The sequence below is a fragment of the Schistocerca americana genome, chromosome X (assembly GCF_021461395.2).
Source record: "Schistocerca americana isolate TAMUIC-IGC-003095 chromosome X, iqSchAmer2.1, whole genome shotgun sequence".
NCBI lineage: Eukaryota > Metazoa > Arthropoda > Insecta > Orthoptera > Acrididae > Schistocerca > Schistocerca americana.
In genome coordinates, this window is record NC_060130.1 from 802190242 (window position 1) to 802216619 (window position 26378).

Genomic DNA, 26378 nt, shown 5'->3' on the forward strand with positions numbered 1-26378 from the left:
ACAGCGACGTATATTGGAAGGCAGTAAGATCCCTTGGCTTTTGGTTTGGCAGCATTCGACAGCCATTTCTAGGCGCAAGTAAATGAAGAAAGGCAGCGCGTTTTCGTTATCAAGTAACGTCTTCATCAATTACTTTAGTTTTAATGTGATCTACGAGTAATAGCTGATGTTTGATATTAACATGAAAAGGATTCCGTAGACAGGGAAAGAACTTGTTCTTGGGCAACTACTTCTGTAATGACCAAAAGGACTTAAATGATCTTCAAGCACATGTGTTGCAGCAGCGGTATGAAGAAAATGATAGTAATAATGACGGTGATAATCGAATTATCCGGTAACTTCACACTTCACAGTGGATTTTCTCGAACTAAGAAATTTCCTGAATTAGTGAAAATTTCAAAATGGCTTCAAATCGAGGCTATGACGCCTAGAAGAGTCTTTACATCCTGCTGACATGAGAATAGCATAATCTCCACGTCATAAGCTTGCTTCTACTTAACCATTTAATAGACTCGCGTTTTTTTCCACCGTGACTAGTTTAGTAAGCTAAGCACACATCCATTACAGCACACTCCTGGGGCTGGGAAATGTGGCCACAATGGTCTGGTGGAACGAACTATCACAAGTGCAATGCGTGGGTTCAGGCATTTACTTTTAAGAGGCACAAACAGATTTACTTTACCTGTGGTAACCTCAAGAGAAAGCTGTTATAATCCAGAATCCGCATTAAACATCACGTTCCTTCTTTCCAAACTGGGCAGAGCCGGTTTACGTTGGAAAATGACATAGGTGGAAGTCAGGGTAAACAGAAATGCTGTCACCAGTAAACTTACTTACATTAGAAAATTTTATTTTATTTGATGAACTGATAGCCGTCTAAATCAACAGGGCTCTTATTTTACTTGTACTTGATTGAACTAGAGACGTTGAAAAATTTGGTGCTGGACTGTGACTCAAATTCGTATCTCCTCTTTCGAGGATCTGAATCTCTCTGAACAGTATAGTTCAATCATTTCATTCCTTTTCGCAAGACTGCAGTCTTCTCTAGGTCTCCTCCAAAGGTAAATATGTGGGTCCGAATCCTGATCCAGTACAAAAATATTCATAATTTCATTTCAAGCCCTATCACGTGCACACCGGCCTGCTAGTGAAAATAACGTGCATTTTTAATGTCTGTTCATGTTGCCAACAATTTCTGGACAAACAAGCATACATCTTACTTTTGGTGAGTAAGCAATTGATACTTAACCAATATTCGTGGACAATAAAGATGAACGATAGGAGTGCGGATCGAGTGTCGCTCAGGCACAAAAATTTGTGTCCTTATTTTAGATTAAACACCTAGCAGCTGGCAAGAAAAAGCAATACCTAACATTTGATTTTACTTAGTTAACAATCCGATTACGTCTTGGGTTCGTATCTCGGTCGCAGAACTTCACATCATGCGCTTCATCTTTAAATTCATACACACTTCGTTACTTCTGAATTGAGGTACATCAGACATCTTTTATGGTTAGTTAACAGGGATGAAAGGGTCTTTATAGGAGTCCCGGTTTATTACAAAAACTGTCGTCTTTTATTTTCAAGTTTAGATTTGGTTACTGATATAGGCGAAAATTTCGGTACTTCATGACTCTTCATGGATAGTCAGCAATGTGATTAGATTAGATTAATACTTGTTCCATAGATCATGAATACGACATTTCGTAATGATGTGGAACGAGTCATTTCAATGAAAGATTTCTTTACATACCAGTATTCAATTTCTTTACAACAATTTTTTACCCTCTCTCTCTCTCTCTCTCTCTCTCTCTCTCTCTCTCCCTCACACACACACACAAACACCCACATTCTCTTTTTATTTTTATTTGTTTGTTGTGCTCGACTATCGGCGAGGCACGAAAACGTCCGTAAATGAGTTTCTTAGTTCTGAGTACAGATACGAAAGAAATATAAAAACAACTATGAGTGTTACTGATTTATGATGCTTAGTAGCAGTCAGTTCTGACTATTATTAGCAACTAAGCCCCAGTCCCTAAACCTAGTTACAGAAATGCGAATCAGACGCATTACGTATTCCAGACCGTAGCAGCCGCGTCTTTGAGGCGCCAGCTATGGTCACTTCCCAGCCCGCTGTAGGATCACATCGGTTCGTCTTCTTCCTGCTGGTAATATAACTGAGATTTGGCAACAACGCAAGGTATGTTTGGCAACTCTGTGATCGACGAGTTACTTCCTGGTGTGCACGAAACTAAGCGTCAAAGTTCACTTGATTTCTCGTGTCATTTCCATTGAATAACCTGAGTTGTTATCGCTTGAAGTGTAACAGAAGATTGTAAATTTACGGTTTTCAGCCCAGCAAAGTCATTGAACGTGGCAATCGCAACTAATCTCGTTCTGTAATTAGCGGTTTACGAGTTCTAGCCACTATTACCCTCGTAAGAGGAATGCACAAACCATATCTACCCGCTAGCCCTGTGTTGACGTGTTGACCTGTGGAAACGCGACTGTTATGGTCCGCGGTTCTAGCCTCGCTGAATGCAACGTTTTTATCCCTTCTGTGTAAGAGCTGCAAGCAGCCAGATCAAACATCGATAAGCAAATCGTAAGAAAATACTTTCAACTCATAGTGCAATGGTGAAAAACTTACAATGCTGCACAACAGGTAACGCCTCATTCCGCTGCTGACAAGCAAATTTAGGGTTTCTAGGAATACGTAACTTTATTTATGAAATGCCACATTTGCATACCTGTTGAGTATGACACAGCATACCATTTAAACACAGACCCAATCGAAATCTAAGTGAATAGTGTTTTACTAATTCGTGCAGATAGAGGCACGCTTGTGTACAGATACTCAGTTTTATCAAAACAGACTTACTTTCGTCGTAAGGTTATCGTGGGTAATTTTATTTCATTTCTTACAATACAGTGCACAGTTTTCGTAAGGTTTCTTTTAGTGTTGTTAAAACAATACTAAACATGAGAGAGAAATTAATCATCAACGAAATATGCGAATTCTCTGATGTTATCTATAACAGTCTGACAATGCACATGCAGCTCATTGATTACATCCATGTAGAAAACTTGTTCTGAGTTAAAGCTGTCAAACAAGGTTTGAAGAAGAATAAAATGCCACTACCAGACGACAGCTAATGTAGAAAATACTTTTCTGACTATTTTGGCACGATGCGCTCTCCCCATACATAATACAAAAGCTTTGAGCGCATCTGCTGCCTGGCCGTCTATTAAACCTGAAAAGAACAAAATGACGCAGAAGTTGGCCTTTTTTCCACATGCGACTATTTTGGGTTGAGAAGTGAGGAGAATTATGTTGAAAGTTCCATTAAATTGATAACTTCAGCAGACAGCAGAATTGCGTTTAAAAAAAATGTAGTAGCGAATGTAATAGAACACGTGACGTTTATCAACAGTGCGCGATGCTTACCGTTACGCTACTACCTGTGACGTAGCTACAGCACCTCTGGAAGTGAATGACAGTTCCTCCAGAACTTCGTCATTCCACAGTGCTGTGAGATAGTGCATATGGCCGGATATAGACTTCTGAGAGACAGACAGTTACAGCATTTCTTTTGCACCGCACGATGGTTTCAACAAACAGATAGCGCAATAGAGTAGCTCAAATGGAAAGGAACACTTCCTATTTAAATTTCTGCATCCTACACTGTTGGCAGTTCTGTGTAGGTGGCAGTTACGTTATTTTGTTTCGGTGATTACAAAATAGAGTCGAATGTATGCACTGGGTAGCCAAGGCAGCTAGTTCATGGCGATTCGGTCAACCAAGTAAATGAATGTACTGAACGTCCTGCAAAACCACTGCAGGGAGCCTGTGTGTCAGAATTCTCATCTTGTGTGCCGCAACGGTGTTGTGATAGAGAAATGAGTAGTAGAGAAGAGGTTTTGGTGGTCTGTTGGAATGATGATAGTTTCATTCGATGTTGGTCCAGGTTGGATTCCAACTTCCGCCGATGTTTTTTGATAGGGAGAGGCAGATACTATTCTCTTCTGGCTACGCCAAGTGAAGAAGGCATAATGGCATTGTCGTCTGAAAATCACACTAAACATGATATTCCTTCTCTACCAAGTAGACGTTAGGTGGAACCACAATGAAGTAAGGAGTGGCGACATGTAGAAACTCTATCACCAGTAACCTCTCTTATACTAGTTACTTATTTCTAGTGATGAAACAAACCCTGTGTATGGTCACAGGACACTTATTCCATCTTTTATTTGAGCTTCTGTATGTCGATAAAATTGGTTCTGAACTGGGAATGCAACTCAGACCGCCCTTAACGCGGAATTTGATCCCTTCGTGACAATACAGCTCGACTACAACTTGTTGTTTGTTCAAAACTGCAGATTCCTCAACATCTCCACATATTGCGCATGAATGGGTTGGAATCCTGTCCCAGCACTAAACTTCTCACTATGTATTATCAAGCTCTAGCATGAGAACACCTATCTGCTGGTGGATAATTATTTTTAATGCATTTTCATTCGTTGTCAACACCAACGATATCTGACGTGTTTTACTCCGAGTGAGACACAGAACTATTTGCGAGAGCACTGAAGGTTCAAGGATGTTCTTCCGAGCTGCTGGTGGTGAAAAATTCGGTAAGTGTCGTCTCTTTGCGTGTAGTCAACAACGATATGTTTGGGGTTCGATTATCAGTCAGCACTGAACACTTCGTCATATTATTTCTAATTCAAACATGCTTACATGTCGCTGTAACAAACCCATACTTAACGTTCCTTTTCTCTAGAATATATCAGCGATACGTGCCGGGTTGGAGTCCTGGGAAGGAAAAATTAATGTTTCGTCCCGTCATTTCAGTTAATACATTTAGCTACTGCCGAGAAAATCCGATATGTCAAAGTTGATTGTGCTTCGATAACAATCCGATTAGGTTCTGGCTTCGAATCCCTGTCCAACACAAAGCTTTACCTCACTGCATTTCAAGTAAGTTACTTGTGAAGAAGCAGTATTTAACATCTCTCGTAGTTCGTTAACAGTGACAATAGATGCTGGGTAGGAATTCGCGTCCGTTAAAAATGTTTACGTTATGTAATTTAAAGTTGATATTTGTTAACTGATACTGTCTAAAATCGATGTATATCACTCTCTGTGTGCGTAGTCGGGAATGACTGTTAATTTCCGGCAGTCACGAAATCTTATTTTGCATGACCTGGGTTTGAATCCATATGCAGAACGAGTCGGTTCGGCGTATCATTTGAAATTCATACATATTCTCAACTAGCTGCTCGTGAATAACGTAAATTTTCAATGACATTTTGTGTTAAATAACAAGTATGGTATGTTACTTTGAAGAGGAAATCATGAATACGACGAACTTACTTCGTGCATTACCTATCTGACGTAATAATGAGAGTGCTAACATTTCTGGTACGTCAGTTATTGCAATAAATGCGAGCTCACAAGCCTTTAGGACAGTCTTATCTGTGATGAGGTGTTCCCTGATATTTTTAGTATCATGGTATTACTTTACATCCTGAGTTATTGCGACACAGAGCAGTGTTTTCTAGTGGTGACTTCTTGGAACCATTTTCAATAGTCAAACGATTGTATTAAGGAGCGATTAGAGGAGCTGCTAGACAGCTGCGTTATGTGGGTTGTTTGGGAATCAGGCGAAATGCAATACAGGTCGTTCGGATACTTTTGAGCATGACTGTACTTCGTTTACAATCCGATTAGGTGCTGGGTTCACATCCCTGTCAAAAGCTTTATATGATGGCATTTCAATTTTAAACATGAGCATACCTTGTTCGTTGTGAATGACACCATATTAAACGTCGTTGGGGGTAGTTCCCAGGACGGTAACTGTTATGACAGGATTCCAAGTTCAGTACAAACATTTTCGTCATTTATTTTAAGGATCTGAATTGATAACCGATACTGGTGCAAACGTCTATACTTCACGTCTCTTTATGCCTAGTGATCCGCTCTCAATAAGGCACAAACAAAGCTTAGCTTAGTTAGCAATGGCTATAGGTGCCGGGTTTGAATCCAGGTCCAGAAGGACGACGTTGGTCATGTCATTTAAAGTTCAAATTTGTGTACACGTAGCTGTTGATGTGTTACGAGAACAATGATATTACTGGTGATTCGCTGTTGATGTTGAGATTTCCTTAGAGTGCTTGTTGCCGTTAATCGCGTTTTTCTACTGGTTCGTCCAGTATCCAGTTTCCACAGCCACTTGCCGTTAAGCGACCTTCAGCACGTGGATGGAAAACCCTTTAGAGAGCGAAAAACTTTTTTCCATATATTGTCGCAAGTATTTAATTTTGACTAATGATTACTGTACGATATATGTAAAATAATCAGTTTTCTCAGAACTTTTGGGATGTCACTTGTTGTAATTGAGTTAGTTTATGAGTGTTATGGGATGTCTCATCGCTAAGAACGTGTTTTCTAATATGTTTTGTATGACGATATTAGTTGACGCTTAGACTGACCGCCATAAAGACTTTTGGTCTCTTAGTAGTCTCTTGTGGTACCCATTGTGTGTAGTCAAACGACTGTACCCCATGGGGTTTTTGTGCTTAGAGGACCTGCAACACAGCTACGTTATGTTGGTTGTATTCGGCAGTGACCCACTTTTATTGCTGTCAAGTTTACCTTTGTGAACTTATAATTTCTGAGAACGCATGCTGTTACAGCGTGATTACCTGTAAATACCACATGAATACAATAAATGCTCAAAATGATGTCCGTCAACCTCAATGCATTTGGCAATACGTGTAACGACATTCCTCTCAACAGCGAGTAGTTCGCCTTCCGTAATGTTCACAAATGCATTGACAATGAGATGATGCATGTTGGCAGGCGTTGTCGGTGGATCACGATAGCAAATATCCTTCAACTTTCCCCACAGAAAGAAATCCGGGGACGTCAGATCCGGTGAACGTGCGGGCCATGGTATGGTGCTTCGACGACCAATCTACCTGTAATGAAATATGCTATTCAGTGCCGCTTCAACCGCACGCGGGCTATGTGCCGGACACCCATCATGTTCGAAATACATCGCCATTCTGTCATGCAGTGAAACATCTTGTAGTAACATCAGTAGAACATTACGTAGGAAATCGGCATACATTGCACCATTTAGATTGCCATCGATAAAATGGGGGGCAATTATCCTTCCTCCCATAATGCCGCACCATACATTAACCCGGAAAGGTCGCTGATGTTCCACTTGTCGCAGCCATCGTGGATTTTCCATTACCCAATAGTGCATATTATGCCGATTTACGTTACCGCTGTTGGTGAATGACGCTGCGTCGCTAAATAGAACGCGTGCAAAAAATCTGTCATGCTCCCGTAATTTCTCTTGTGCCCAGTGGCAGAACTGTACACGACGTTCAAAGTCGTCGCCATGCAATTCCTGGTGCATAGAAATATGGTGCGGGTGCAATCGATGTTGATGTAGCATTCTAACATAGCACGTTTTTGAGATTCCCGATTCTCGCGCAATTTGTCTGCTACTGATGTACGGATTAGCCGCGACAGCAGCTAAAACGCCTACTTGGGCATCATCATTTGTTGCAGGTCGTGGTTGTCGTTTCACATGTGGCTGAACATTCCTGTTTCCTTAAATAACGTAACTATCCGGCGAACGGTTCGGACACTTGGATGATGTCGTCCAGGATACCGACCAGAATACATAGCACACGCCCGTTTGGCATTTTGATCACAATAGCCATACATCAACACGATATCGACCTTTTCCGCAACTGGTAAACGGTGCATTTTAACACGGCTGATGTATCACGAAGCAAATACCGTCCGCACTGGCGGAATGTTACGTGATACCACGTACTTATACGTTCGTGACTATTACAGCGCCATCTATCACAAAGCGAAAAAAGTGGTCCAACAAAAACATTCATATTTCTTTACGTACTACACGAATATGTATTAAAAAAATGGGGGTTCCTATTTTTAAAGAACGCAGTTGATATTCGTTTGACCTATGGCAGCGCCATCTAGCGGGCCAACCATAGCGACATCTGGTTTCCCCTTCAAGATAGATGAGTTTCGTTCTTTGTAGTTTTTTAGTTTTTACGCTTATTTCGTGAGATATTTGGCCCGTATATGATGGTGACAGGACAATTATCGATAACAGACGGTGAGCAACTTTGGTTGAAAGTTAAAATTTTCACGCTTAGCTGCTTGTGGGGAGGACTCAGTACAGCAATACCATGCTGGTGCAACCTGCCAGTGCCAGCTGAGAGAGAGCCCGGGTCTCCAACGCTCTTCTTGGTATCAGCTAGGGCGAGAACCTGAGAGCTGCCAACTCAGCGCCGTGTCTTTTGGGCCCTGCTGATGCAACCAGAGAACAGGTGGGCCTCCCGGTGAACAACCACACCTGAACTACATTTGCTGGAAGTATGAATACCAGGAAGTGAGTTCACTTTCCTGCCTCTGTGTGCGCATCACTTTATTTATTGGACGACTGGAATTTTACCATATATAGAGAGGCTCACATGGCCTCTGGATGCAAGAATCAATCGACTGCAGGCGCTTTAACCACCGTATTGCTGAAGCCTCCAAAATTATTTCACCTGTTCTTCAAGTGCAGCACAGACGATGTAAAGTGATGAAAAAATATCCCAACACCAAGAAATAATTGATATGGAGTAATGAAATTTCGGGAATAGGTTTGTCTAGGTAACATATCTAAGTGATTAATGTTGCAAGGTCACAGCTTAACAGCTGTGCCAGAAAAAGCTACTACAAATGTAAAATGCTAGTACACTAATAACTGTTTTAACAGCCAGAATGTTGAACGTAAGCATGCAGAAATGGATGCATTGGTATAGAGTTTCATGCTTGTTGCACTTGGTCAGTCCATACAGTTCCGGTTATGCTGGTTGTGGATAATATTGTAGCTGTCGCCCTATGATGTTCCATATGTTCTCGATTGGAGGCAGATTTGGTGACTGATCAGGTCAAGGAAACATGTCGACACTCTATAAAGCATGTTGGGTTACAAGAGTGGTATGTGGGCGAACGTTATCCTGTTGGAAAACACCACCTGGAATGCTGTACATCAATGGCAACACAACAGGTCGAATCACCAGATTGACGTACATATTTGTAGTCAGGCTGTGTGGGATAACCACTACAGTTCTCCTGCCGTCATACAAAATTGCATCCTAGACTATAAAATAACTCCAAGTGTAGGTCCAGCATGTCTAGGCTAGCCGGCCGAAGTGGCCGTGCGGTTAAAGGCGCTGCAGTCTGGAACCGCAAGACCGCTACGGTCGCAGGTTCGAATCCTGCCTCGGGCATGGATGTTTGTGATGTCCTTAGGTTAGTTAGGTTTAACTAGTTCTAAGTTCTAGGGGACTAATGACCTCAGCAGTTGAGTCCCATAGTGCTCAGAGCCATGTCTAGGCCTGTCGCGGGCCTCCTTCTGACCAACACACCGAGGTAGAACTGGCTTTCATCAGAAAACACAACAGACCTCCACTCTGCCCTCCATTGAGATCTCGCTTCACATCACTAAAGCAATTGGCCGTTATTTGGGGTCATTGGAATGTACGCTACAGGGCGTCTGGCTCGGAGCTTTCCTTGAAATAACCGATATGTAACAATTCGTCGTGTGACTGTGGTGTGCCAGTTGCTGCTCGAATGGCTGCTGTAGACGCAGTATGATGCGTTAAGTCATACGCCAAACACGACGGTCTTGTCTCTCAGAAGTGCCACGTAGCCGTCCAGAGACCGGTCCTCTTGCTACAGTACCTTCCCGTGACCACTACTGCCAGCAAGCATGTACAGTGGCTACATTCCTGCCAAGTCTATTGGCAATATCGTAGAACGAACATCCAGCTTCTCGTAGCCCTATTACATGAATACATACAAACTCAGTGAGCTGCCGATACCGCGGTAGCCGTGCGGTTCTAGGCGCTCCAGTCCGGAGCCGCGCTGTTGCTACGGTCGCAGGTTCGAATCCTGCCTCGGGCATGGGTGTATGTGATGTCCCTAGGTTACTTAGGTTTAAGTAGTTCTAAGTTCTAGGGGACTGATGACCACAGCAGTTGAGTCCCGTAGTGCTCAGCGCCAGCTGCCGATAATGGGGTTTTCGTCGCCTCAAAGGCATTCTTCACTAACATCAGCTCACTACAACCAATCTCATAAGTAACTAACACTTAACAACCGTCACATCCCGTATTAAAAAAAAAAAAAAAAACTGATTTGCCTCCTCACAGCGGTGCTAATACCACCGCCCTTATGCGACTGGCGCGAAATTTGAATAGGCATCATGTTTCAGATGTAGAAACATGCCTACCAACTTTTCTTAATCTCGCACAACTACTTCTTGGTGCTGGGATTTTTTTTCTGTCACTGTATATTAATTACTTACCCGTAAGCAGGTGCTAGGCCTTACGTGTATTGCGCTTAGTGCGAGGCCTGAGGACTGCCTCGATGTAGAAACATGCCTACCAACTTTTCTTAATCACGCACAACTACTTCTTGGTGCTGGGATTTTTTTTCTATCACCGTATATTAATTACTTACCCGTAAGCAGGTGGTAGGCCTTACTTGTATTGTGCTTAGTGCGAGCCCTGAGGCGAAAATGCACGTGGCTGGCTGTGACGAGAACGTATGTAAGGCTGGTGCCTTCTGCAAAATTTCATCACGTAGTCCACCAATAAATAAACTGGTCCTTAAACAGAACTATGTACTTATTTACTCACTTCCTTTTTTCCACCTCCTCACTTACAGACTTCAGGTAAGTATTTAACATACGTCATCAGTGCTCCTATTGCAGAGCAGGAGAAATGATTTTGGAGACATCGGCAATACGACAATCAAAGAACCAGTGGTCGATTGCTACTTGCATACAGGTTCCCTCGCAAGTCTCTTTGTATATGGTAACTTTGGTATTACGTTTGGGATTTTACTGTTGTGAATGACTTTATACAGGGCACAAATTTTAAGTTGACAAACCAGAATAACTTGAAAAATAAGCTTCACATGAAAAAATGTGTAGAATCCAAAGTTGATTATTTTCGAGGGGGACATCTGCTGGTGCTAAAATTACCCCCCCCCCCCGGCCCCCAGGGGGTGGGGCGGGAGGCAACTTTAAAATTTCAAATGGGAACCCTCATTTTTATTGCAGAATCAGATTCCACATTAAAAAAAAAACTACGTACATTTGTCTTAAACATATGTTTCGATTCTTGGTAGTTGGCGCTGTAATTCAAGAAAATCCATGTTCTCACTTTTGCGTGGAAAATGGTTACGGATAAATAAAAAATACATATTTACTTCGTAAATTTTGATTCGCTAAAACTAAAACTCTCCCTCTTTCCCCGTGTTTGAGAGAGAGGAATTAGAGTTTCACAAATGTTGACCCAAATATTAATTTTTCCCGCAAAATCGGATAAGTTTTGCTTGTTTCGTGGTCATGAGGCCACACAACTTTTTATTTTCAAACAAATCATCTGACTAGCTAACTAACTAACCAAAAATCCTACTTACTAACGAGTGAACTCATTAACTCAAGGAGTAAACAAAGTAAAGGACTAACTGAGGAAAAGACTAACCCACTCGCTAACTAAAGATGAACGTACTCCCATTTAAGATTTGGTGGTCCTAAAAATAAACGATTTGTTTCGTTTTATTGTTGATTATTTGGAAATACTTGCAAGTACATGAATTTCGGGGTGCTTGTTTCCCATTAATCCCCTCGCCTCTCGCTTTCGGCCTGCTTGTTGCCAGTAAAGTTGTTGCATCTCACCGTTTTATGAAACCAAATGTTCAAAGTGATGACCTCCGGCTTCGATGCATTTATTGACTCGTGCTGTAAATCCCTGCACACATCTTCATAACATGTCTGGTGTAAATGCAGCGCAAGCATCTCTTATTCGTTGCATCATGTTTTCGCGAGTGGTAAGCGTTTCCTGATAAACGATATCTTTTAGATAACGCAATAAGAAAAATTCTGGCGAGGTAAGGTCAGACGATCTGGCTGGCCAATTCACAGGATCTGCCCTGCCGATCTAACGACCATGGATTTACACTACTGGCCATTAAAATTGCTACACCACGAAGATGACGTGCTACAGACGCGAAATTTAACCGATAAGCAGAAGATGCTGTGATATCCAAATGATTAGCTTTGCAGAGCATTCACACAAGGTTGGCGCCGGTGGCGACACCTACAACGTGCTGACGTGAGGAAGGTTTCCAATAGATTTCTCATACACAAACAGCAGTTGACCGGCGTTGCCTGGTGAAACGTTGTTGTGATGCCTTGTGTAAGGAGGAGAAATGCGTACCAGCACGTTTCCGACTTTGATAAAGGTCGGATTGTATCCTATCGCGATTGCGGTTTATGGTATCGCGACATTGCTGCTCGCGTTGGTCGAGATACAATGACTGTTAGCATAATATGGAATCGGTGGGTTCAGGAGGGTAATACGGAACGCCGTGCTGGATCCCAACGGCCTCGTATCACTAGCAGTCGAGATGATAGGCATCTTACACGCATGGCTGTAACGGATCGTGCAGCCACGTCTCGATCTCTAAGTCACAGATGGGGACGTTTGCAAGACAACCACCATCTGCACGAACAGTTCGACGACGTTTGCAGCAGCATGGACTATCAGCTCGGAGACCATGGCTGCGGTTACCCTTGACGCTGCATCACAGGCAGGAGCGCCTGCGATGGTGTACTTAACGACGAACCTGGATGCACGAATGGCAAAACGTCATTTTTTCGGATGAATCCAGGTTCTGTTTACAGCATCATGATGAACGCATCCGTGTTTGGCGACATCACGGTGAACGCACATTGGAAGCGTGTGTTCGTCATCGCCATACTGGCGTATCACCCAGAGTGATGGTTTGTGGTGCCATTGGTTACACGTCTCGGTCACCTCTTGTTCGCATTGACGGCACTTTGAACAGTGGACGTTACATTTCAGATGTGTTACGACCAGTGGCTCTACTCTTCACTCGATCCCTGCGAAACCCTACATTTCAGCAGGATAATGTACGACCGCATGTTGCAGAAAATGTTGGACTGCTGCCCTGGCCAGCACATTCTCCAGAACTCTCACCAATTGAAAACGTCTGGTCAATGGTGGCCGAGCAACTGGCTCGTCACAATACGCCTGTCACTACTCTTGATGAACTGTGGTATCGTGTTGAAGCTGCATGGGCAGCCGTACCTGTACACGCCATCCAAGCTCTATTTGACTCAATGCCCAGGCGTATCAAGGTCGTTATTACGGGCAGAGGTGGTTGTTCTCGGTACTGATTTCTCAGTATTTATGCACCCAAATTGCGAGAAAATGTAATCACATGTCAGTTCTAGTATAATATATTTGTCCAATGAATACCCGTTTATCATCTGCATTTCTTCTTGGTGTAGCAATTTTAATGGCCAGTAGTGTAAGTCAATAAATTTATGAATGTCGTTTTCTACGTTTTTCCACCCGAAACTAAAAGACTCAAAGACACCCCAGCTGTGAGACCTCTCGACAAACAAGAGTGATTACTCCGAATCTAATAAAAAATTTGGTTCGTGAGTCAGCTAGTTTTTTTAGTCAATGAGTTCACTAGTTAGTAAGTAGGATGTTTGGTTAGTTAGTTAGCTAGTCAGATGATTTGTTTGATAATTAAAAGTCGTGTGGCCTCATGAACACGAAACATACGAGACTTACCCGAATCTGCGGAAAAAATTAATGTTTGGGTCAACATTTGTAAAACTGTAATTCCTCTCTCTCAAACACCACCCTACGGGGAAAGAGGGAGAGTTTTAGTTTTAGCGAATCAAAATTTAGGAAGTAAATAAGTATTTTTTATTTATCCGTAACCATTTTCCACACAAAAATGAGAACATGGATTTTTTAATTACAGCGCCAACTACCACGAATCAAAACATTTGTTTAAGACAAATGTACGTGGTTTTTATGTAGAATCTGATTCTGCAATAAAAAATCGGGGTTCCCAATTGAAATTTTAAGGTTGCCTCCCGCCCTATCCCCAGGGGAGGGGGGGGGGGGATTTTAGCGCCAGTAAATGTCCCCCTCGAAAATAATTAACTTTGGAGTCTACATACTTTTTTCGTGTGAAGCTTATTTTTCGAGTTATTCTGGTTTGTCAACTTAAAATTTACACCCTGTATACAACGGTAAGGACTGGTGGACTATAGAGTAGTATGGCAACTGTCGACATAGGAAAGCTGGACAGGAACAGAAAGGATTAGTGAACAAGTAACACAGCAAACGGAAGATTTTCTTAACTTGTATTTCGCCAAATGAATGAAGACTCAATACAAATCCTGCAGCGAGATACAGAGTGCAGCTATCACGATGTCCACAAGGAAAAATTCTCTTTGTACTAAAGCACGAATGAAGAAGACAGAGCTGCGACCAGGTGACATCTGCGCAGCATTACGTTGCTAAATGGCTCCGAGAGTGAGTAGGCTATGTCGCTGGCGTGTACGACTGGTTCTGCCAGATCCCACGCGACTGCTATCGGCGACAGGCGGAAGTTTGCAGTTCCTTTGCTATGACGCCTGTCGCAGCAGGTATGGTATTGCTCTGCTGAATCGCCGGTTCTCCGTTTCTACTGCAGCTGCAAGTGGTGTGGCAAAGTGTGTTGTGATTCCAGTTCGCGATAGTTGCAGAACAATGTATATCACAACCGCGGGGTCGTTGGAATGAGTGATGGCTCCCAGTTTCCACAGAAATACACTACACGTGTCTGCATGACAACATTGTTTTTGTCGTGAAAGTTCTCGATCACACCCTGATCAGCAGTTTCCACAGAAATACTCGTGTCGTAGTAGGGCATCCGAAATTTTTTGGAAATTTGTGGTAAGTTCCTATGGGACCAAACCGCTACGGTCATCGGTCCCTAGGCCCACACACTAACTAATCTAACTTAAACTAACTTACAACTAACGACAACACACACACCCGTGCCCCAGGGAGGACTCGAACCTCCGATGGGGGCAGCCGCGCGAACCGTGGCAAGGCGCCCAAGACCGCACGGCTACCCCGCGCGGCAGGGCATCCGACAGCATCACTATTGTACAAGGTTGTAGCCACAGGAGAATGTCGACTTGACTGCATCGCCTGTGCGACTGGCTTTCTGAAATCCCCTGCAAAGCATGCGATGTTACTGGCAGATGTGCAGCTCCCTATTATAAAGGCGAAAATGGTTATTACGCTTTACAGGAGAGATCACTACTGTGGAACAATTAGACAAAGAAAGTTTTCTTCCTCACAAGCAGTGCATGGAAATTTTAAACCTACAACCAAAGATACTCGTCATCTGTTATCGATAATGGTCATGTCACCATCCTGAGGTCCGCCACCGGTAGCTGAGGGGTCAGCGCGACAGAATGTCAATCCTAAGGGCACGGATTCGATTCCCAGCTCGGTCGGAGATTTTCTCCAGTCAGGGACTGGGTGTTGTGTTGTCCTAATCATCATCATTTCATCCCCATCGGCGCGCAAGTCGCCGAAGTGGCGTCAAATCGAAAGACTTGCACCCGGCGAACGGTCTACCCGACGGGGGCCCTAGTCACACGACATTTATTTATTTAGTTTAAGTAGTCTGTAAGTCTAGGGACTGATGACCTCAGCAGTTTGGTCCCTCAGGAATTCGCACACATTTGAACACTTGACACTTTTCACGTGCGTTTCAGACAGTGCTTTCCTTGTTTTGGTGTGGCTTGTGGCATTTGCTGTCTCTTCGTCGATATGCCGGTCTTCAGTAATGGAGAAGAACTATATATTATAGTAATTTACATAGAGTAAATATCTCTGGAGCGAGCATTGCGTTCTGCGCATGTTGTCAACATTAAACCAGGATTGTCACGTGTTTTCGGGACTTCGCTGTGCGTGTGTGCTTTCTGCAGCGTTTGAAGTCTATAATATCAAGAGTTTTTGTTGTCTTTCACCGTTTGTTGATATTGTAATAGCGATGGTGAATTACTGTTGTTGCTACGGATGCAAAGAAAAATACATGGAAGGATAGTAACTTTTCATGGGTACATACCATGTAGCTCTAATTATAGTTATCATATTAGTAAGAAAAACTGTATATGTTTAAAAATTTCGAGACGCATTATAATTAAGGCTTGATTCTGTAGACCTATTTTTCTACGATTTTATGACTATATAATAGATATTACGGCTCGTACGAAAGCTTACAAACAATCGATTCCTCTCGTAAATTTGCTAGTGGAACAGGAAGGAAATGGTTAGTTGTTTCAGCAAATACTATCCTCCATGCATTTATCAGTGACTTATCGATTATGTATATAGATTACTCGGTCTACTATTTATTTAATAAACTGGGAGCAAATACGTAAAATGCGTTAAATAAATACTTCAAAGTGTCACCAGTAAGAAAAATTGCGCCTTAGGTAGCAAAAACGAGAAAATAAATACGCAGAAATAACAGAAAAAAAGGACGAATTAGCAGGGATATAATGGCTAATGTGTGGCAAATTCCGTGTTTTTCGGACACTTGCAAAAGTAGTAGCGTACTGTCAAGTCGTTTTGCAAGACTATCACTGCAAAAATGTACGTCAGGCTCTGTAATGCTATAAAGTGCCGTATCACACCGAAAGCTATCAAAAATCGAGACCATCTGAACTGTGACACCTATCGCAAAGAAACAGGATGTAATATCACTTGCCCTTAAAAGTTACGTAGCTGGTTTATTCCCGGTATCAAATGGATACTGTTAAAATGTCTGCGCAATATACACTCCTGGAAATTGAAATAAGAACACCGTGAATTCATTGTCCCAGGAAGGGAAAACTTTATTGACACATTCCTGGGGTCAGATACATCACATGATCACACTGACAGAACCACAGGCACATAGACACAGGCAACAGAGCATGCACAATGTCGGCACTAGTACAGTGTATATCCACCTTTCACAGCAATGCAGGCTGCTATTCTCACATGGAGACGATCGTAGAGATGCTGGATGTAGTCCTGTGGAACGGCTTGCCATGCCATTTCCACCTGGCGCCTCAGTTGGACCAGCGTTCGTGCTGGACGTGCAGACCGCGTGAGACGACGCTTCATCCAGTCCCAGTAGGATCCTACGGTCTTGGCGTGCATCCGTGCGTTGCTGCGGTCCGGTCCCAGGTCGACGGGCACGTGCACCTTCCGCCAACCACTGGCGACAACATCGATATACTGTGGAGACCTCACGCCCCACGTGTTGAGCAATTCGGCGGTACGTCCACCCGGCCACCCGCATGCCCACTATACGCCCTCGCTCAAAGTCCGTCAACTGCACATACGGTTCACGTCCACGCTGTAGCGGCATGCTACCATTGTTAAAGACTGCGATGGAGCTCCGTATGCCACGGCAAACTGGCTGACACTGACGGCGGCGGTGCACAAATGCTGCGCAGCTAGCGCCATTCGACGGCCAACACCTCGGTTCCTGGTGTGTCCGCTGTGCCGTGCGTGTGATCATTGCTTGTACAGCCCTCTCGCAGTGTCCGGAGCAAGTATGGTGGGTCTGACACACCGGTGTCAATGTGTTCTTTTTTCCATTTCCAGGAGTGTATATATATATATATATATATATATATATATATATATATATATATATATATATACACTCCTGGAAATTGAAATAAGAACACCGTGAATTCATTGTCCCAGGAAGGGGAAACTTTATTGACACATTCCTGGGGTCAGATACATCACATGATCACACTGACAGAACCACAGGCACATAGACACAGGCAACAGAGCATGCACAATGTCGGCACTAGTACAGTGTATATCCACCTTTCGCAGCAATGCAGGCTGCTATTCTCTCATGGAGACGATCGTAGAGATGCTGGATGTAGTCCTGTGGAACGGCTTGCCATGCCATTTCCACCTGGCGCCTCAGTTGGACCAGCGTTCGTGCTGGACGTGCAGACCACGTGAGACGACGCTTCATCCAGTCCCAAACATGCTCAATGGGGGACAGATCCGGAGATCTTGCTGGCCAGGGTAGTTGACTTACACCTTCTAGAGCACGTTGGGTGGCACGGGATACATGCGGACGTGCATTGTCCTGTTGGAACAGCAAGTTCCCTTGCCGGTCTAGGAATGGTAGAACGATGGGTTCGATGACGGTTTGGATGTACCGTGCACTATTCAGTGTCCCCTCGACGATCACCAGTGGTGTATGGCCAGTGTAGGAGATCGCTCCCCACACCATGATGCCGGGTGTTGGCCCTGTGTGCCTCGGTCGTATGCAGTCCTGATTGTGGCGCTCACCTGCACGGCGCCAAACACGCATACGACCATCATTGGCACCAAGACAGAAGCGACTCTCATCGCTGAAGGTGCACGTGCCCGTCGACCTGGGACCGGACCGCAGCGACGCACGGATGCACGCCAAGACCGTTGGATCCTACGCAGTGCCGTAGGGGACCGCACCGCCACTTCCCAGCAAATTAGGGACACTGTTGCTTCTGGGGTATCGGCGAGGACCATTCGCAACCGTCTCCATGAAGCTGGGCTACGGTCCCACACACCGTTAGGCCGTCTTCCGCTCACGCCCCAACATCGTGCAGCCCGCCTCCAGTGGTGTCGCGACAGGCGTGAATGGAGGGACGAATGGAGACGTGTCGTCTTCAGCGATGAGAGTCGCTTCTGCCTTGGTGCCAATGATGGTCGTATGCGTGTTTGGCGCCGTGCAGGTGAGCGCCACAATCAGGACTGCATACGACCGAGGCACACAGGGCCAACACCCGGCATCATGGTGTGGGGAGCGATCTCCTACACTGGCCATACACCACTGGTGATCGTCGAGGGGACACTGAATAGTGCATGGTACATCCAAACCGTCATCGAACCCATCGTTCTACCATTCCTAGACCGGCAAAGGGAACTTGCTGTTCCAACAGGACAATGCACGTCCGCATGTATCCCGTGCCACCCAACGTGCTCTAGAAGGTGTAAGTCAACTACCCTGGCCAGCAAGATCTCCGGATCTGTCCCCCATTGAGCATGTTTGGGACTGGATGAAGCGTCGTCTCACGCGGTCTGCACGTCCAGCATGAACGCTGGTCCAACTGAGGCGCCAGGTGGAAATGGCATGGCAAGCCGTTCCACAGGACTACATCCAGCATCTCTACGATCGTCTCCATGGGAAAATAGCAGCCTGCATTGCTGCGAAAGGTGGATATACACTGTACTAGTGCCGACATTGTGCATGCTCTGTTGCCTGTGTCTATGTGCCTGTGGTTCTGTCAGTGTGATCATGTGATGTATCTGACCCCAGGAATGTGTCAATAAAGTTTCCCCTTCCTGGGACAATGAATTCACGGTGTTCTTATTTCAATTTCCAGGAGTATATATATATATATATATATATATATATATATATATATATATATATATATATATATATATAAAATCCACGACACTTACGAAAAGAATCTGTCTGTACTAGGGATGTAGTGACATTCTAAACATACGGACAAACACACGACGTCCCGAGAACACGTGACCAGGCCGGCAATGTATGTTGACAACACAAAATCTGTTCTGCGCATGTGAATGCTCACTCCAGAGATATTTACTCTATGGTAATTTGCGGCGAATTTCACACAAGTGCAGACACATGTGTAGCAACTTAGGTTGAACGCTACTCCTTCGCATCATACCATTTCCAGCATCTGCACCAGTCTCATGGAAACAGGCAGCTGGGCACCAGAGATCATCAACGTACAAACACACTAACAATGACAACGAAATTGCTGCCCTGCCTGCTGTAGTGCACAGTCCTGAGGTGAGTGTACGACAGACTGCACGTGGTTCTGGAATAAGCTGAAGTAGTGTGTCGAGAATTTTACATGGGCATACGTTTCATCCGTATCGTATCTCACACCGCCAAGAACTGTGCAGGAATGTCTTTGAAGTCCACACTGAATTTTGTCGTTTTGCACTTCAGCCATTGCAAGGTAATCCTGACTTCGTATGTGATATGTTGTTTATGGATGAAGCTTTGTTCACAAATCATGGCCATGTGAGTCTACAGAACATACACTACTAGTCCATGCAAAATACCCATTGGTTTCACGTTGTTGCTCATCATGCTCAATGGGCTGTCAATGTCCGGTCCGGCATCATTGGTACTCGTGTTGTAGGTCCCTATTTTTATGAGAAAACATTAACTGAATAGTGAGATGCATCATTTCTGAAAACACTCTACCCTTTCTCCTTGAGGACAGGGGCTTGGAAACGCGACTGTCAATGTGGTTCCAGCATGATGGATGCCCCTCACACTATACACGTGTTTCCAGAGAAGTTGTGGATACATTGTTTCCAAATAGGTGGATAGGACGAGGAGATCCTGTGAGCTGGCCATCCTGTAACCCGACTTGACGCCGTTAGATTTCAGTCTCTTGGGTACATTGAAAGAGTGTGTGTACCACGAACCATCAACGACGCCAGAGGATATGCAACAAAGTATTACTGCTGTGTGTGCGGCAATATCTGTGGAAACACTGCAGTCCGTGTAACACTCACTTGTTCACCATCTACACAAGTGTACTGATACAAACGGTGGGAACTTCGAACACATCTTGAGTGATGCAGGTTCATCGGATGTGGTTAGTTGTGAGTGCGTTTTCTGTGCTGGATGTCATGTCCGAACATGAAGTTTCTGTAGGCTATATGCCACTAATAAGCCTAATTGTGTTTAGGGCACTGAAATCACGTCGTATCATCAATGAACCTCCACATTTCAGTTCTGTAGCAAAAAACAAACATGTGTCATTTAAATAAACATAACATTATGCTGAAAGTTATATGTGTTTAGTTTTATGGAGTTTGCATTCCTGCCCATCATGTGAGCCCCTGACAGCACACCACAGGATGGTGCAGGCACCTCTTGCCCCGCGCATTACAGCAGAAATCGCGGCGATATTCCCATTAAAGTCTGATATTTCAGAATGAATGAGGTTTAGAACAGTGTAACCAAGTCTGCCATCACTAACTGTACCTCAAGTTTTCATTTCTCTAGAAAAAAAAATACACGTGCCATTTAAGAAACAAACTTGGCTTTGTGTTTAAAATGGTGATGCATTCCTGCCTAATATGTGAGTCGCTGAAATATGCCTGGCCAATTGAATTTTTACGTTTTGTTGCATGTCGGTATTACATGAGATGGCAGAGTTCTGTGGGACACCCTATTTATCTATAGAAGCTGGACCTAGACCTACGCAGCCGGCCAGAGAGGCCGACCGGTTCTAGGCGTTAGAGTCTGGAGCCGCGCGACTGCTACGGTCGCAGGTTCGAATCCTGCATCGGGCATGGATGTGTGTGATGTCCTTAGGTTAGTTAGGTTTAAATAGTTTTAAGTTCTAGGGGACTGATGACCTCAGTAGTTAAGTCCCATAGTGCTCAGAGCCATTTGAACCATTTAGAACTACGCAGAATGGAGCACTAATTTAGTGAATATGTGTATATGTGAAAATTAACTTTCATTTTGTTTTGCACTTCAGTTGTATTTTCGCAATATTGTGACATCGCATTAATTGATTTGAGTTGTACAGTGTTTTTTCATGCATGTGCCTCAACAGAACTGGTGTAAACATCGCACTTTTGCATTGTCACCATATTTTGCAGACTTTTGGAATGTTTCAACATCTTAGATATTGAAAATAATTAATTAACCATTCTGTTGCATTTTTAACAGTGGAGCCATCTGTTGGTGTCAGTGGGCACTGCTTGTGGTTCAAAGAAAGAATTATCCACAATTCTACAGTGTAGCCACCTAGTCAGTAAAGTAAACATAGTTGACAAAATTTTGGGTGTCATGGGGATGGGTGCGCTCCCCTCCCCTCTCTCTCCTCTCTAAGGAAGTGCTGATGCTGCTGTCAGCGAAATACAAGATGTGTAATCCTCTCAGCTGTAATATGACACTGCAAATAAAAAAGTACTGCTGGATGCTGCGACAGCGTTTTCGTCCAGAACATACACTGCCCCACTACTCACAAGCTCGGACTATTTCAAGGATGGAGAAGAAAACTGACCATGCCCCTTCAAAGAATCTTCCTGGAATTTGCTTGTAGTGATTTACGGAAATCACGGAAAATTTAAATCTGCATAGCTTGAGACGGATTTGGGCCGTCATCCTCAGTGAAAGAACGCATATTTGTTTTAAGGGCTTCAACGGTGAATTGAGAAAATAGTAAACGAAGGTACGGATGTGAGTAGGATTTAAAGGTGTAGAAAAGACAATTTCACCGATTATTATACACAAAACCTTTAACATAGTAAAATCCATTCGACAGTTTCAAAAGATCTGCTGTAACACTTTCGTCAAAGTACTATGTATCTGAGTTATTCGGAAAATGAAATCTTACCACAAAATTTGGACCCATGGAAAGTCTCTGGCAGTTTTCAATCTCTTTCATGCACAACTCGGTTGTCATGTGATCGTCGGTAGCTTCGTCTCGGACTCCCCATCGCATGTCTACCACCTGTAGTAACAAGATTTACACGAGCAAGTAAATTATCAAACTCATTACGCAATGCTTTCTTGTAGAAAGCATTAACTTTCATTTTTTGAGCCAAACTACTCAGTTTTAGTAGCTGCACGATATTTAACAAGTAGAAAGAAATTTCACTGTAACAGGAAATCGTTCTTTATACTATTGGTGACAACTTCGACAAATCACTTTTTCTAAAATTTGTTCCATGAGAAAGTTGAAATACTATATTTTCTGATATGATTGCTTTGTTACCTGAAATTCCAGTCCGTGTTTCTCTCGACAATAGTCTTTCAGTCGCGGATAACACTGAGCCATAAGAGTGTTTCGCTCCATAGTTGTATCTGTAAGAGGAAAGAACGTTCTTAGTGTCTTTATTTATCTTAAGTATCTGAAAATAAAAACTATTGAAATCCTACTAAATCAATAAATAAATAAATAAAGCGACGTTAATGTTACAGAAATATCCTATAAATTGTAACGAACAAAGAGGTGACAAATGCCATGGGATAGTGACATGCACATGTACAGAAGGCGGAAGTATCGCAAACACAAGGTATAAAAGGGCAGCGCGCTGGCATTTGTACTCAGGTGATCCATGTGAAATGGTGTCCGGCGTGATTACGGCCGCGCAACGGGAATTAACAGACTTCGTATGCGGAATCGTAATTGGAGCTAGATGCATGGGACGTTCCAGTTCGGAAATAGTTGTTGTTGTTGTGGTCTTCAGTCCTGAGACTGGTTTGATGCAGCTCTCCATGCTACTCTATCCTGTGCAAGCTTCTTCATCTCCCAGTACCTACTGCAACCTACATCCTTCTGAATCTGCTTAGTGTATTGATCTCTTGGTCTCCCTCTACGATTTTTACCCTCCACGCTGCCCTCCAATGCTAAATTTGTGATCCCTTGATGCCTCAAAACATGTCCTACCAACCGATCCCTTCTTCTAGTCAAGTTGTGCCACAAACTTCTCTTCTCCCCAATCCTATTCAATACCTCCTCATTAGTTACGTGATCTACCCACCTTATCTTCAGCATTCTTCTGTAGCACCACATTTCGAAAGCTTCTATTCTCTTCTTGTCCAAACTGGTTATCGTCCATGTTTCACTTCCATACATGGCTACACTCCATACAAATACTTTCAGAAACGACTTCCAGACACTTAAATCTATACTCGATGTTAACAAATTTCTCTTCTTCAGAAACGATTTCCTTGCCATTGCCAGTCTACATTTTATATCCTCTCTACTTCGACCATCATCAGTTATTTTACTCCCCAAATAGCAAAACTTCTTTACTACTTTAAGTGTCTCATTTCCTAATCTAATCCCCTCAGCATCACCCGATTTAATTTGACTACATTCCATTATCCTCGTTTTGCTTTTGTTGATGTTCATCTTATATCCTCCTTTCAAGACACTGTCCATTCCGTTCAACTGCTCTTCCAAGTCCTTTGCTGTCTCTGACAGGATTACAATGTCATCGGCGAACCTCAAAGATTTTACTTCTTCTCCATGAATTTTAATACCTACTCCGAATTTTTATTTTGTTTCCTTTACTGCTTGCTCAATATACAGATTGAATAACATCGGGGAGAGGCTACAACCCTGTCTCACTCCTTTCCCAACCACTGCTTCCCTTTCATGCCCCTCGACTCTTATAACTGCCATCTGGTTTCTGTACAAATTGTAAATAGCCTTTCGCTCCCTGTATATTACCCCTGCCACCTTCAGAATTTGAAAGAGAGTATTCCAGTTAACGTTGTCAAAAGCTTTCTCTAAGTCTACAAATGCTAGAAATGTAGGTTTGCCTTTTCTTAACCTTTCTTCTAAGATAAGTCGTAAGGTTAGTATTGCCTCACGTGTTCCAACATTTCTACGGAATCCAAACTGATCTTCCCCGAGGTCCGCTTCTACCAGTTTTTCCATTCGTCTGTAAAGAATTCGCGTTAGTATTTTGCAGCTGTGACTTATTAAACTGATAGTTCGGTAATTTTCACATCTGTCAACACCTGCTTTCTTTGGGATTGGAATTATTATATTCTTCTTGAAGTCTGTCGGAAATAGTTAGGGTATTTAATATTCCGAAATCCACAGAGTCAAGAGTGTGCCGAGGATACTAAATTTCAGGCATTGCTTCTCACCACAGACAACACAGTGGGTGATGGCCTTCACTCAACTACTGAGAACAGTGGCTTGTGCGTAGAGCTGTCAGTGCTGACAGACAAACAACACTGCGTGAAATAACCGTGGAAATCAGTGTAGGACGTACGACGTACGTCTCCGTTAGTACAATGCGGCGAAAGTTGGCGTTAATGGGCTATGGCAGCAGACGATCGACGCGAGTGCCTTTGCTAACAGCACGACATCGGCTGCAGCGCCTCTCTTCGGTTCGTGACCTTATCAGTTGGACCATAGACGACTCGTCTGGTGAGTCCCGATTTCATTTGGTACAAGCTGATGGTAGGGTTCGAGTGTGGCGCAGACCCCTCCCCCACCGAAGCCATGGAACCATGTTGGCAACAAGGCACTAGGCAAGTTGGTGGTGGCTCCATAATGGTGTGGGGTGTGTCTGCATGGAATGGACTGCGTCATGTGGCCCAACTGAACCGATCATTTACTAGAAATGGTTATGTTCGGCTACTTGGAGACCATTTGCAGCCATTCAGGCTCTTCATCTTGCCAAACAACGATTCGCTGGGTTATCGAGCCACAGCTGTTCGCGATTGGTTTGAAGAAAAATCTGGACAATTCAAGCGAATGATTTGGCCACCCAGATCGTCCGACATACATTTATGGGACATAATCGAGACGTCAGTTGGTGCACATAATGCTTCACCGGCGCCGCTTTCGCAACTATGGACGGCTAAAGTGGCAACATGGCTCATTATTTCTTCAGGGGACTTTCAAGGACTTGTTGAGTCCATGCCACGTTGAGTTGCTGCAGTATGCCGGGCAAAAGGAGATCTGACACGATATTACGAGGTATCCCGTGACTTTTGTCTCCTCAGTGTAAAATGCAAGAATAGCTGAAACATCAGTTTGCGCTGGAAAAGATTTCTTCTCCCGGAAATACGTTGACTTCGTCAGCGCTATGCTGCATACACTTTTACTTTAGACTGGGAGGGACACTGCATGTTGTTGCTGTGGCAGAATAGATTCGGTCAACTGACAGTGCTGACTTGGAAGGAGTATCTACAACTGAAATTTGTAAATGCCTCCAAACGCGCTATCCCAAATAGCCAAACGAGGCAGCGTAGTGGCTAAGGTAATGGATTCGCATTCAGAAGCAAAGGGGTGCAAACCACCATCTGGCCATCGTGACTGAGTTTTTCTGTGATATGTACGAGGGTAATTCCAAAAGTAAGGTCTCCTATTTTTTATAAGTACAGAACTCTGTTTGTGTGGCAGTTGGTCATACTGTTATGAAGAGAGCTTCACGCGCTGTGTGTAAACATGCGCACGCTGCGCTGAGCCGCTCAGTCTTGGCTTGGCAGCCGTTGAGAATGGAGCTCCCGTTAGATGTTACCGCCAAGTGCGAATTGCGTGCAGTTATTCGGTTTTTGAACGCAAAGGGCACTGCGCCGATTGAAATCCATCGCCAATTGACGAAAGTGTATTGTTATATCCTAGCCAGTAATGCCACCCGAGCCCGCTGCCAAAAGGTTGGCAGCATCAAAGTCCGGACGCCGTCCGCATAAGCAGCGCCAGCGAGACAGGAAATCGCCGCAAGTCTGCGCGCGCCACCGCTGGCTTCTGGCTTCTTAAGCGCTGGAGTCGCGAGCGCTAGGACAGTTCTGGATTCGCCGCTCAGTTGTATACTCGCCACCGAATTGTGTA

At 43.9% G+C, this 26378-nt stretch overlaps 1 protein-coding gene across 1 annotated transcript in view; it reads right to left on the reverse strand.

The window, feature by feature from the left end:
• The window catches only part of LOC124556328 (NACHT and WD repeat domain-containing protein 2), a 314048-nt gene that overhangs the window by 278553 nt on the left and 9117 nt on the right, over nucleotides 1-26378 (reverse strand). The window contains exons 2-3 of the mRNA XM_047130299.1: nucleotides 22794-22882; nucleotides 22413-22529 (exon numbers count right to left, since the gene is read on the reverse strand). Coding sequence (XP_046986255.1) covers nucleotides 22413-22529; nucleotides 22794-22882 — 206 coding nt within the window. The remainder of the gene's footprint in view (nucleotides 1-22412; nucleotides 22530-22793; nucleotides 22883-26378) is intronic.